Source organism: Trachypithecus francoisi, unplaced genomic scaffold (assembly GCF_009764315.1).
Source record: "Trachypithecus francoisi isolate TF-2019V2 unplaced genomic scaffold, Tfra_2.0 Lachesis_group7, whole genome shotgun sequence".
In the NCBI taxonomy this organism is placed as follows: domain Eukaryota; kingdom Metazoa; phylum Chordata; class Mammalia; order Primates; family Cercopithecidae; genus Trachypithecus; species Trachypithecus francoisi.
The window spans coordinates 15,902,067-15,915,997 of record NW_022681472.1 but is presented as its reverse complement, the minus strand read 5'-3'; the positions used below and the strand labels follow the sequence as shown (position 1 = coordinate 15,915,997).

The 13,931-nt window shown below is 38.0% G+C and overlaps 1 protein-coding gene across 2 annotated transcripts in view; it reads right to left on the bottom strand.

The window, feature by feature from the left end:
• Positions 1-13,931, bottom strand: part of RAB2A (RAB2A, member RAS oncogene family) — a 107,488-nt gene that overhangs the window by 36,705 nt on the left and 56,852 nt on the right. For both annotated transcript variants that reach the window (XM_033203225.1, XM_033203226.1), the window contains exons 3-5: positions 12,959-13,026; positions 1,003-1,085; positions 481-573 (exon numbers count right to left, since the gene is read on the bottom strand). In XM_033203225.1, coding sequence (XP_033059116.1) covers positions 481-573; positions 1,003-1,085; positions 12,959-13,026 — 244 coding nt within the window. The remainder of the gene's footprint in view (positions 1-480; positions 574-1,002; positions 1,086-12,958; positions 13,027-13,931) is intronic.

Below are 13,931 nucleotides of genomic sequence, written 5' to 3'. Positions count from 1 at the left end.
CAAAACAAAATAAAACAAAAAGAATGGTGCCTAGCATTTTGAAAATACTAATATTTTCTTACCACTGTAAGTTTCTACAAAAATTAGTGAAAACTTTCCCACACTCTTGGAAGTTTATGGAAACTGGTCTAGCAAGAAGGTTTTCTCATATTTTAAATGGACAGCACAAAGATGTTCAATCCATCTCCCCAAATAAATCAGTAGGTTTTAACTTTACATCAGGAATCTGATAAAACTCCTTCAGATTACTTTTTAAAGTACTTCTTTACACAAAAACTATTTCAAATAATAACAGTAATAATTTCCAAGAAAGTTTATTATCATCATTTTAAAAATCAAAAGAAACACCTTAGAATTTCTGAAATTTTATAACTTAAGAGGCTGGTAACTCACAGTTGAACACATGTTAAGGAAAGTAGTCAAATAAACAGTACAGTCTTCATCACTAATGCAATGTAAACTCTAAATTAGCCTTTTTACCTTTTATTTCCAATAAGCATAATGACCATGTTGGAATTGGAATGCTGGCGGGCATCTTCTAACCAGGTTGTCAAGTGGTTGAATGTATCTCTCCTAAACGTAAATAATAATTTAATTACTATGTTCAAAGCATTTCCCTCAGTATACAACGAACAATATACATATTATTAAAGATAACCATTTTTAGCCACATCCACTTATGTAACGAGAAGTAGTTTTAAGCACCATATCTGGGTTTAGAGTTCACTGATTACACTTCAGTTTATAAATTCAATGTAATCACACTTTAGAAAATTCCAATGAATAAATAATATTGCCAATTTCAATTTGAAGGTGCTAATTCAAATAAAAACAATTCAGGTGCGGGTTTCTGTAGTAAATTTAAATTGGCCTCAAGACGCAGTTTTAAAGGTGAGTAGCCAGGGCAGAAAGGGTAAGCTGTTCTTTCATCACTGTTAACCACATTTATTTAGAAAAACTCTCTGTATTGACTACTGAATTGCAAAGTTTTCAAGTTCTCACCGTGTAATATCGTAAACTAGTAAAGCTCCTGCTGCACCTCTGTAATACGACCTTGTGATGGAACGAAAGGATTCTTGCCCTGCCTGTGATGAAAGAAAAGGTTGGAGAGTTTCCTTTAATACAATCTCCTCTATATTTTCATATTATTCATATACAGAATACAGGCAGGTAGGGAAGGAGTGCATAAAGGGAGAGAAGAAAACTTAACTTCATCAGTCTTAGGAAAAAGTTACAAAATACCACTATTGCTCAAGATTGCTCAAGTCAACCAGACGCACATATAGTGCACACATAGTTGCTCCTGCAACCTCCCCACCCCGCAAGACCTCTAAACCCTTTTTGGCAATCCCTGACAACCCAATTTACTGAATGGCTTCACAATACATGAATCATTATTAAAGGACAGAATGGACTCCTAGCAACTAAGCTCTGAAGAAAAATTTGAAAGGAAGCAAATAACCCAGAGCCTCACATTTGAATTCAATAACCCACTCCCTGGGGCAGCTGTTGACACTAGAATAAATAAAGCCCATTGTAAACAAATGATGAATGACATCTTTACGCCCACCATCTGCTGGTGTAAAGGTTGTTGGAAGGCCAAGGATGCAGATTTTATCAGTTATATCATAAACTGCAGTGAGCTTTCAACAGTCATCAAATGGAATTCTTTGAGCAATCATTTTATTATGAAAAACAAAATGGTTCTGAATTTAATTTATATAAGTTTTCTCTCCACACTTAATCAATTTTCTCTGTATTTGATATATAACGCTTGTCAAAAGGCAACAGGATGTAAAAGTCATCTTTATATCCACTTGTGAAACAGACACAAGAGATTATGCAAAGCTAGGTGATTTCTCTTTTACTCGTGGTACTAATTTCTGTTTTTTTAAGAATTGCTGGGGAGGAATGTGACTGTTGTCTCTGAGTTTAAAACGGAGACAGCTCTTATAATAAGTTATTTTTCATTTTTAATCCCTTCTTTCTCTACTTTTGCAAAAATGTAAGCATTTTAATTAAGTAAACGTAAAGCCAATTTTAACGATTTTTATATTCAAAATCCCCTAACTTAAAAAATACTGATGTTTACACATTCTGAGTTCTCATCTTGCAATGGAAATAGCCCTTCCCACCTTCAGAATGCGCATGGACGGCTCCTGTTCTGCCATGTTTAACACTCAACACGCTACAATACCTTGCTCTTCTTAGCCCCTCTTCTATACTCCCTCCCTCCCCGACCCCCTGCATGTGGCTAAGTGTGTGCTAGGCACTGGGTCTGGCACATAGCAGGCATTCAGAGAAAGCCTGTTGAGTGAAAAAATGGAAAAATAGGCTGGGCATGGTGGCTCATGCATATAATCCCAGCACTTTGGGAGGCCATGGCTGGTGGATTGCTTGAGCCTGGGAGTGTAACCCATTTATGCCTAGTGTTCCATTATTGGAATGCTAAGCTTGTGGGAGTTATTTACATCCTGCTGCTCAAGGCCACTGACAAGGTCTGATTTTTCACAAAAAAAATTTGCAATCTCCTGCATAAATGGGTTAAGACCAGCCTGGGCAACATGGCAAAACCCTGTCTCTACTAAAAATACAAAAATTAGCCCAGTGTGGTGGCATGCCAAGCTACTTGGGAGGCTGAGGGAGGAGGATCTTCTGAGCCCAGGTGAGGAGGCTGCAGTGAGATGTAACTGCACCACTGTACTCCAGCCTTGCTAACAGAGCAACACCTGGTCTCCAAAAACAAAAACAAAAAACCAACAAAAAAGTGAAAGAAGAAATCCTAATGTCTTAGTTATACACATAAAATAATCAGTACTCCATCCCATGTAGCTGAGTGGACATCTGTAAATTCTAACGTGCTAAGATTCAATGCAAATAACTTTTCCCATGTGGAAACTAACAATTAGACCCTCTCTTGGGTAGGCAATTTTGGCAGTTAGAATAATATCATGCTAACTTAGATAGTGAGAGAGCCATCACATAAAAGGGCTTTATAAAAATAGCCAAATCATCTCACATAGCTTAGGTCAAACTGAAGACAGCTGGATATAGTGGCTCACGTCACTTTGGGAGGCTGAGGCAGGAGTATTGCTTTAGGCCAGGAGTTCAAAACCAGCCTGGCTAACATGGCGAGTCCCCATCTCTACAGAAAAATTTTCAAAATTAGCTGGGTGTTGTGGCTCACACATGCAGTCCCAGCCACTTGGGAGGCTGAAGCAGGAGGATCACTTGAGCCTAGGAGTTTAAGGCTACAGTGAGCTATAATCACACCACTGCACTCCAGCCTGGACAACAGATGAGACCCTGTTTCTTTAAAAAAAAAAAAAAGAAAAACAACAACAACAACAACAAACCCAAAATACGAGAAGATACCTTGTTTTTATTTTAAATTCATTGTTTTTTAAAATTTATTTTTTATTTTTATTTTTCTATAGAGACCAGGTTTTACCATGTTGCCCAGGGTGGTCTCAAACTACTGGACTTTAAGCAATCAACCTGCCTCGGTCTCCTAAAAGTGCTGGGGTTACAGGTGTGAGCCACTGTTCCAGGCCAAATTCACTCTTCTGAAGGCACACTGGCAGGAAATATCTTCTTTCACTGCTTAGCACAGGAAAACTAAGGACTAGATCTTTAGGGATTAATTTCACTGTAAATCCTATGTATCAAGAAAGGATTCTGTGTTAGGTACAGTAGTTCCCCTTTATTTGAGGTTTTGCTTTCTGAGGTTTCAGTTATTGGTGGTCAACTGCAGTCTGAAAATATTAAATGGAAAAGCCCAGAAATAATAATTCCTAAGTTTTAAATTGTACACTCTTCTGAGTAGTGTGATAAAAGTCTCCCACTGTCCTGCTGCTCCGTGCTGCTGGGCATGTGAATCATCCCTTTGTCCAGTCTATCTTCACTGTTTACACTACACTACCTGCCTGGTAGTCACTTAGCACAGGTTGAGCACTCCTTATCCGAAATGCTTTGAACCAGAAGTGTTTCCGATTTTAGAATATTTGCATTATACTTATCAGTTGAGCATCCCTAATCTGAAAACTAAAATCCAAAACGCACCAAAGAGCATCTCCTCTGAGGGTCATGTGAAAGCTCAAAAAGTTTGGGATTTTCAAATTAGGGTGCTTAAACTGCAGCTGTCTCTGTTATGGGATAGAAAAACTAGTATATACAGAGTTCAGCACTATCTGCAATTTCAGGCATCTTCTGGGGGTGTTAGCATCTATTCTTCATGGGTAAGGAGGAACTACTGTAATACAAAAAAGATACGTATTTTGTTAGTTCAAAATAAAAATCAGGTTTACAGCTCTAATATCGTCCATGGCTGATCATTAAGCAAAGGTAAAGTCCTTTAAAACAATCTCTCCAGGAACATTCTGTGGGATGAATTAAAATGAACACATTGCTAGAAAAGCACTACTATAAGATCTAAAATTTCCAGTTCAGAGCCTAGATAAAAGAGTAAAAGACAAAACAAATTTAGGAAAAGGAGAAAGGCAAACTTTCATAACCATTCTCATTCCTTCTGAACAAAGAACAAAACATGTTCCAATATGGAAATAACTTACACAATACATTTGAATCTACACTTCTGTCCATTACAAAATCAAACAAAAACTTGAGCAAATAAAAAAACACAATTCCCACTGAAGACTATGACTGTAGCTATGCATCTTAAGATCTATGATTATTTTATAATAAATAAAGATGAGTATTCAGAATAGTTTACAAATTCTTGAGAACTTACTTATCTGAAAATTATCACAACTCTGGCCTATTCTCTTATGGCTTCTCTAACTATAAACAAACTGTTATAAAACAACTAACTGAATAAAGTTAGCCCAAAGGTTAACAACCTTGACGTATTAAAGCAAAGTAATCTGATTTTTAAAAAGTACCTTAGGCCGGGCATGGTGGCTCACACCTGTAATCCCAGCACTTTGGGAGGCCGAGACGGGCAGATCACAAGGTCAGGAGTTTGAGACCAGCCTGACCAACTGGTGAAAACCTATCTCTACTAAAAAATACAAAAATTAGCTAGGCGTGGTGGTGCACACCTATAATCCTAGCTACTCCTACTCGGGAGGCTGGGGCAGGAGAATCACTTGAAGCCAGGAGGCGGAGATTGCAGTGAGCTGAGATCATGCCATTGCACTCTAGCCTAGGCAACAGAGCGACGCTGTGTCTTGGGGGGAAAAAAAAAGTACTTGAATATATAACTATCCAAACTCGGACTGACCTACGTTGTTTTAAGTGAAACAAAATGGTTAACTTAGGGCTGGGCGTGGTGGCTCATGCCTGTAATCCCAGCACTTTGGGAGGCCAAGGCAGGCAGATCACGAGGTCAAGAGATTGAGACCATCCTGGCTAACACGGTGAAACCCCGTCTCTGTGAGCCGAGATTGTGCCACTGCACTCCAGCCTGGGTGAGAGAGCAAGACTCTGTCTCAAAAAAAAAAAAAAAAGTTAACTTAGGAATTGTGAATGTTGTGTTTGATCCTCTTCACTATATCACTATAAACTGTTGGTTAAAAGGGATTTTTGGAAGCTTGAAACCAAAAAGGATACAAAATTCTTTGTACGTAATAGTAAGATTCCTGAGAGTAGCTTAGAGTGTAAAGAAAAACACATTTCATCAAACAGGAATGATGCCTAAGTGAACAGCACCACAAAACAAACTTAGGGTGCAGTGGCCAGAGTGGACAGTAAGTTCTCTTGGCTCACAACATAACTGTTAGATTTATTTTAAAATCCGCAAGATTAGCTGGGTGTGGTGGCTCATGCCTATAATCCCAGCACTTTGGGAGGCCAAGGCGGATGGATCACCTGAGGTCAGGAGCTTGAGACCAGCCTGGCCAACACGGTGAAACCCCGTCTCTACAAAAAATACAAAATTAGCCAGGCGTGGTGGCATGTGCCTGTAATCCCAGCTACTCTAGAGGCTGAGGCAGGAGAATCACTTCAACCCAGGAGGTGGAGACTGCAGTGAGCTGAGATTATGCCACGGCACTCTAGCCTGGGAGACAGAGCTGGACTCTGTCTCCAAAACAAAACAAAACAAAAAACAATTCACAAAATACTCAGAGATACAAAAAAGTAAAGCAGAACAAGTCTGCCTAAGAGATAAAGAACATGCTCATTTTTAGTGATGCTTAATATTAAATCAGAGTCATGGAACATCTGTGCAAAAGAAGTCTTACACCTTCATCTTTCACGTGAGGATTGCCAAATCAAAATTGATCTTTTGCATCATAATTTTAAAACTTATTTCTAACTGCCAGATAAAGAATCCCCCAAATTGGCTTTCCCATGCATCTAAGTCTTTTGGTGAATAGCAGTATTTGTAGTAACCATGCTGGCAACTAGTAGTCATCTTTACCTCTTCTACTCCTATAAAACATAACTTTATACATATTAAGCTATAGTTCAAAAATCTCTAAATACCCTGAATTAAAGTCCTAAGCTCTTGAGAATCAGATCTCTATTTGTCTCACATGAATTTTTTCTTATTCAATCAAAGTCTTATTCATACAAGTCCATTTTTTTCTACTGATATCTTGTCTATAGTCTGAAAACTCCTGCTTTTGTGCCTCTGCTTAACTCCTTGCCTGAAAAACTATTTTCTTCTCTCTCCACCTATCCAATTTCCATTTCCTTTGAGGACCAGCTCAAGTCCCTAATTCTTTCACAAAGCTGGGAAAGCTTGTCTACCACAGCCCATAGTTATCCTTTTCTCCTCACAAATCCAAAAGCACTTTCATGTGGTCATTTGGTTCTAATACTATTGATTAGACACAATGAACATACTATTCAATGCTTATCTTTTTTCCTCTTCAGTTATCCTTGAGGGATAGCTTAACTCAGAGTACTAAAGTATATTTATAGTAGGCACTCAAATATGTTACCTGGATTGATCCCAAAGAGCCAATAAAGTGAGAAAATTAAGATTTGTGAGAATCAGTGTTAGAGTAATACTTCTCTTACTTGCATTGCTAGTTATTTATCAAACAACTCCAGCTATGTAGAATACAGATGAGAACCAAAAGAAGGAAAGAAGGATTTCTAAACAGCCAAATAAACTGTCCCTTGCCCAAGCACTAAATCTCTGGTACTTTACTTAAAAGACTCATCTTAAAAATTCAGACCTCTATCAAGGAACTGCTATCATTGAGAGGAAAGATTTTGAAATCTACATGCATGTCCAAAACTTCTATTCTGGGTGACAGTAAGATCAGTGATTTTTAGGCTGTCTTAGTGTCCACAGAATCAAAGTGATTTTTAGGCTGTCTTAGTGTCCACAGCAAGGGTGGTGAAAAAGTCAACCTGCACTACTTAGCCGTGGGATCCTAGAAAAGTAACAATGGGTGGAAATACCTAGAAAAAACAGTAGAAGTTGAATGCTTTAAAAAATTTGAGGATATTTACTTTGGAAAAAAGGCTTAGCTGGGTGCAGTGGCTCACGCTGTAATCCCAGAACTTTGGGAAGCCAAGGTGGGCAGACTGCTTGAGCCCAGGAGTTTCTGACCAGCCTTGGGAACATGGCAAAATCCCGTCTCTAAAAAATTTAAAAAAAATTAGCTGGGAGTGGTGGCTTGTGTCTGTAGTCCCAGGTAATGGGGAAGCTGAGGTGAGAGGATCACTTGAGCTCAGGAGTTGGAGGCTGTGGTGAGCTGTGATCACACCACTGCACTCCAGCCTGGGCAACAGAGCAAGATCCTGTCTCAAAAAAAAAAAAAAAAGAAAAGAAAAAGAAAAAAGATAAAATAGGATATGATTACCGACGTCTGATTCTTTTTGTGCTGCCATGTAAGAAAAACTGGAGACCACAGGTGGGAGGTAATCGCTAAAGTACAATGAAACGTCTAAGACAGTTTCCTGTCCCTGTAGTTCTTCAAGAAAATGTTGATGAATTGCTGCCTAAGGAGGCAGAATAGTTGGAGCTCTAAGCCACTCAACTCCTGGCTGTGAGGATGATGGGGGAGAGGAAGGAAGTGAGAGTAATGGGAACAGAGAGGAGAGGCAGAAGTGGAGGCAGGATTGTTTCCAGCCTTCAGGGTTCCAGGTCCTCTCCCTGGCTCATTACATCTGGTCATCCATCCTTACTGATGCATTCAAACAAAACAATATTCAATTTTTAGAAATAATACGTCAAGAGTATAAAGTAACACTTTTTTTCAAAGGAGAAAAAAATACCTGCGATTTGCTGAGAAGAAACTTTTAGCATATTAGTTTTCATATAATTTTGTCAAAAGTTTCACTAACTCTTACTTGATATAAGACATGTAAAACAAATATTTCTAGGGAAGGTGAGTAGATAAATGAACTTAACTAAAACATTCATATTACAAATTTTTTTGGAGGGGCTGGGAAATCAAATGTATTTGGATATGCTGGAAGGCAACAGAAAGAGTGATAGAAGGCAAGAGAAAAAGTAAGAGAAAAAGAACAAGAGCAGGACAAGGCAGTAACGGCTGGCCATGGTCTAACAGTGAGAACACACCTCTGCCCTTTTTCTACCAATGAACAGAAACCAGGGGCAACATATGTTTCTTCTCTGAATTCCTCTGGCAGAAGAAGAATATTTACAGTTTGGCTTTGGCTTTTAATAAATGAAAAAAAAGTAACTCAGTACAGGGCCAAGTGTCAGTGCTTTAAGGGAGGCACTGATAGACTTTTTTTTTTTGAGACGGAGTCTTGCTCTGTTGCCCAGGCTGGAGTGCAGTGGCACGATCTTGACTCACTGCAAGTTCCGCCTCTTAGGTTCACGCCATTCTCCTGCCTCAGCCTCCCGAGTAGCTGGAACTACAGGCACCTGCCACCACGCCCGGCGAATTTTTTGTATTTTTAGTAGAGACGGGGTTTCACTGTGTTAGCCAGGATGGTCTCAATCTACTGACCTCGTGATTTGCCTGCCTCTGCTTCCCAAAGTGCTGGGATTACAGGCATGAGCCACACTGATAGACTCTTATCACTGCTTCCAGCTGTGAAACTGATTGACGGCCTTAAGGCCTCCAAGGAGTATCTGCTGTCAGCTATCCTAACTATTTGCAAAAGAAAGCAAAGGTGGGGGATGTGAACATTTTGCAAGGAAAACTCCTTAAATTTTTTGAAGATAAAAATGACAAACATCCTGTAGGCCAGGTGCAGTGGCTCACGCCTGTAATCCTAGCACTTTGGGAGGCCGAGGCGGGCGGATCACCTGAGGTCAGGAGTTCAGGACCAGCCTAACCAACATGGAGAAACCCCGTCTCTACTAAAAATACAAAATTAGCCAGGCGTGGTGGTGCACGCCTGTAATCCCAGCTACTTGGGAGACTGAGGCAGGAGAATCACTTGAACCCAGGAGGCAGAGGTTGCAGTGAGCTGAGATTGTACCATTGCACTCCAGCCTGGGCAACAAGAGTAAAACACCATCTAAAAAAAAAAAAAAAAAAAAAAAAGACAAAGATCCTCCTAAGATACTAAGAAAACCTCAGTCCTATAAGGCTGATGAAACAAATAACAACATTTGGCTAATTTTCCCCTGAAGGACTCTAGGATGGTTTTGTAAACATCTTGGGCCATGAAGAGACGTAACCCTTGCTACCAAAAATGCAAATGACTATCCAAATGTATAGACACACATTAATGGTACGGAAAATCCTGTTTCACTCAGATATAAACTAAGTGTGAGACCAATCTTAATGCGTATTAGATTACATTTATTAAAAAGTTTTGGAAGTTGGGTATGAAAGTATGAATAAAGTCAATGAAAATAAGAGAAAAGCCTGACCAGCCTGGGAAACATAACGGGACTCCATCTCTACAAAAAATTTAAAAAATTAGCTGCACATGGTGGGATGCACATGTAGTCCCAGCTACTCAAGAGGCTGAGGTGGGAGGATTGCTTGAGGCCAGGCGTTTGAGGCTGCAGTGAGCTGTGATCATGCCGCTACACTCAAGCCTGGGCAACAGAGTAAGACGTCTCAAAACCAAAAAAAAAAAAAAATCCAACAAAAGAGGAAAACCTGTAAGACAAAGACTCAAGAAACAACAAAAGAAATAAGTTAAATTATTTTAAACAGTCCTTTAAATCTGGATCAGGCCATTCACTCGGGAGCTCTCTATGTAGAAGTTGGAAGTTGTCGAATTCTTTCTTGGGCGTTATGATGTCTTTAAAGGGACCACAGTCTCTCTCAGAAATAGAGGAAAGAAAACAAGCCCTCTGCCCTCCTAGAGGAACACAAACACGGGTTTTTCTTCTATTCCCTTCTCATACTGTCCAGCAAAAGAAATTATTTTAGATTTCTTTTGCAAGTTTATTGTTGTGCAAAGAAATCAACTCAAGCAAAAACAAAAACAAAAAAACAGCCACAAAAAACCAGGCTTCTATCAAAAGAAAGCATGATGAGTTAATCTACAAAACAGACAACTAGGAAATGAATGGCTTACTCAAGTTTCAAAAAACAAAGATTATTTAAGGGACTACTTTAAGAACAGAAGAACAAGTGAATAAAATAACCTACAGACAGTGAAGTGGTTTATGCCAAAAATATCACATAATTATCATTACTATATTAACCTTTCCTTTTCAAAACCGTGTACTTTAACTTAGTAGATGACATCTCCTGAACACATCCAGCGACCCTACAAGTTGCTTAGACAGAATTAGATTCTCTATTCATTCATTAAAATTTACCAAACACTGTATGTATCAGTCACCAAGCTAAGAATGCAGGATACAAAGCTGCCTAAGATATAGGTGGATCCTTCTCTCATAATGCTTATTCTGAGAAGGGTAGCTAATGTGAACAAAAAGCTATGACAATGGGATCAGAACTACAAGAGATATATGCACAAAATACTACGGGAAGAATAAGTTATTCCCATGGGGGTCAAAAAGGCTTCACAAAAGAGCTGACATCTTAGTTGTCTTAAATGGAAAAGAAAAAAAAAAGGCACTTCAAGCAATGCAAGTATTTATGCAAAAATATAAGAAATGAAAAATATGTTTATTGAAGAATAACAGTAGTCTGGTTCACACTACACAATGCAAAGATGTGTGTTACACAAGGTTATAAGCTAAAAAGAGTAACTTAGTTTATGTAAATCAGTTCTGAATAAGAGATAGAAACTCAGCCAGGTGTGGTGGTGCACGCCTGTAGTCCCAGCTATTCAGGAGACTGAAGTGGGAGGGCTGCTTGAGCCCAGGATTTTGAGGCTGCAGCGAGCTATGATTGTGCCACTGCACTACAGCCTGGGTGACAGACACCCTGTCTCAAAAACAAGGAGAGAGAAACTCTTTTAATACAGAAGTAGAAAATATTTCTTTTTGGTTGGAGATTATTAATTTTAAATTTCTAGGAAAAAAGGGACTTTGTGTATTTTATTTTCCTCTTTTCCACGCAGTTTTGAGATGTTGCCTGAGAGAATGCAAATCAAAAGTTTTGAGATGCTTTAGACTCACATGGGAAATCCCTAAGAAATAGTAAAAGTATGAATCTTCACTGAGGAAGAAGAGGCAAAAAAGCACAAGAACCCAGAGTTGAGTGGACAATTCAAGGACAGGACAAGACAGACATGTAGGGTTATCATTTAAGGGACAACTGTGACACATAGGAAGATCAGGAAATCCAGGTTCCACAGCAGCCTTCAGTAACTTGCTTGGTCTAGGGAATCCAGTCTGTGAGACTGGATGTTCTCTAAGGTTCCTTCTTTCAATGGCTACTACACATGACAAGTGAGAAACTAAGACTGAGTGACTGAAGAAAAACAGGCCACAGGTATATGATGATTAAATCCTCTGTCTTTTATATCTCATTTACCAGTTTAGAGAATATGGTCTTTGACAACAACAGGAGACCTTTCAGGTTTTCTTAACTGGGGTTCTGTGAAGAATTATTTCCTAACGCCCTAAAGCAGTGGTTCTCAAAGTGTGATCCGAGGATCCTGGGAATTCCTCAGACTCTTTAAGGGTCCATGTGGTCCTCCATTTCCCAAATGACTATTTGTGTGAGGCTGGATTTTCTTAACATACTTCAATTAAACAACATATGTAAGGCTCAGTGCAGAAGCAGATATGAGAATCCAGTGTCTTCTATTAAGCAGACAGACATCACTAGTCTCACTAGAAAAATGTAGTTGTTTGTTTTGGAAAATATAGTTTCCATTACAATTGTATTATTTACCCTAACAAGTAATTTATTAATTTAAAATGAATTAATGATTGAATATTTGATACGTTTCTCATTTTTAATTTCTAATACAGTAAATATTAATACCTTTAAGCCATATAAGCTAGAGCTCTTTGGGGGTCTTCATTAATTTTTAAAAGTATAAAGCAGTTCTGAAACAAAATGGTTTGAAAATTGCTACCTTAAGGCACCCAATGTATACAATACAATCACTTCACTTTTATGCATCTAAAATGGGAGAATAGAGAAAACAGTCACTCAAATCATTTTCTGTGTATTATGGTTCAGATGAGGAATCACGATTAAAAACAATATTGTATGGCATATAATAGGTACTCAATGAACAACGGTATGACAGAATTAGGATATTGGATTAAGAGCAACATATGACTTCAAGTTGTTAGGACCAAAATATTTAAAATAATAAGCTTGAAGAATAAGTTATTGTATAATATTGATATTCTTATTTTACTTCCTACGTGTACTTGAGACATGCTGATTGTTTTTCTTAAAAATACAGTTTCTAGAGCATTTCAATTTAGACCACATAACGTGAGCATTCACTCAGATATCCTCACTAACACCAACACCCGGGTCCCATCTATTGAAAACAGCGCATAAGAAAAACGAATCTACTCCAGCACCACATTTCATCTCATGGCTGCAGGAAGTTAGTGTCTAACAAACCTTAACAGGCATATAACAACATTAAAACAAACATACAATGTACTTTCATAAAGCAACTTTACTGAGATCATACAGTGCATTTTCCCTATACTTACCGTATCCCATATCTGAAGTTTTATCTGTTTCCCATCAATAGTTATCATTCGAGCACCAAACTCTACACCTAAATAGAGTACAAAATGATTTGTTACAAAATTAGTGGGAATATATCTCACTTTTGAGGATTCAAAACAGAATGTTTACTTCCAAGACATGCTATGCTAGGTAATATACAGATAGACTTTAACAAATGCAGCTCCTATACTTAGAAAATATATAAGCTAAGGAAGAGGTGCTAATAAGACATAAGCTAAGGACATAATTAAAATACTAAGACACTGAAATGTGGCAGAGTCAATATTAAGAAACCAACTGTGGTCTTCATGTTTTGCAGGCTCAGTAACATAAAAATTAAAAAACAGATCATCCAAGAGCCATAATTATTAATCATAAATGTTAGATATTAAAATTTCTTAAAAATTACATTAATATGGTATAAAAATCACCAAAAAGGGACAGATATATTTCAATATCATAGTATTGGTTCCAAGCATGAATAATTAGCAAGGAAAGAAATCTCCAAATCTGCCATTAGCTATAACCAACGTTTTAACATACTTCCCAGACAGTGCTCCATGAATACACATGCAGAAATAAGTATATAATTCTGCATAAATGGGAACATAAAAATTCTGCTCTGCAATTTGCTTTTTATTTAATAATACATCACAGACATTATTCTGTATCACAAACATCCCTGCAAATCATTAAACATAAAACTATGCCACTATTTTTGATGTCTGCATAATATTCTTTTGTGTACAGATAATTTACGAACTTGATACTTTATTGCTACAGATTTAGGTTGTTCTCCTATTTTCACTAAGCAGTGAATGTTAAAATGAACTTTCTGCATACATTTTTCAACTTACTATAATTTTAGGCAAATTATAAGAAATCGGATTATAGGTCAAAAGGAACACAGACGTCACACCTACAACTTTACTACTTTGGCTTTTAACTTGCATT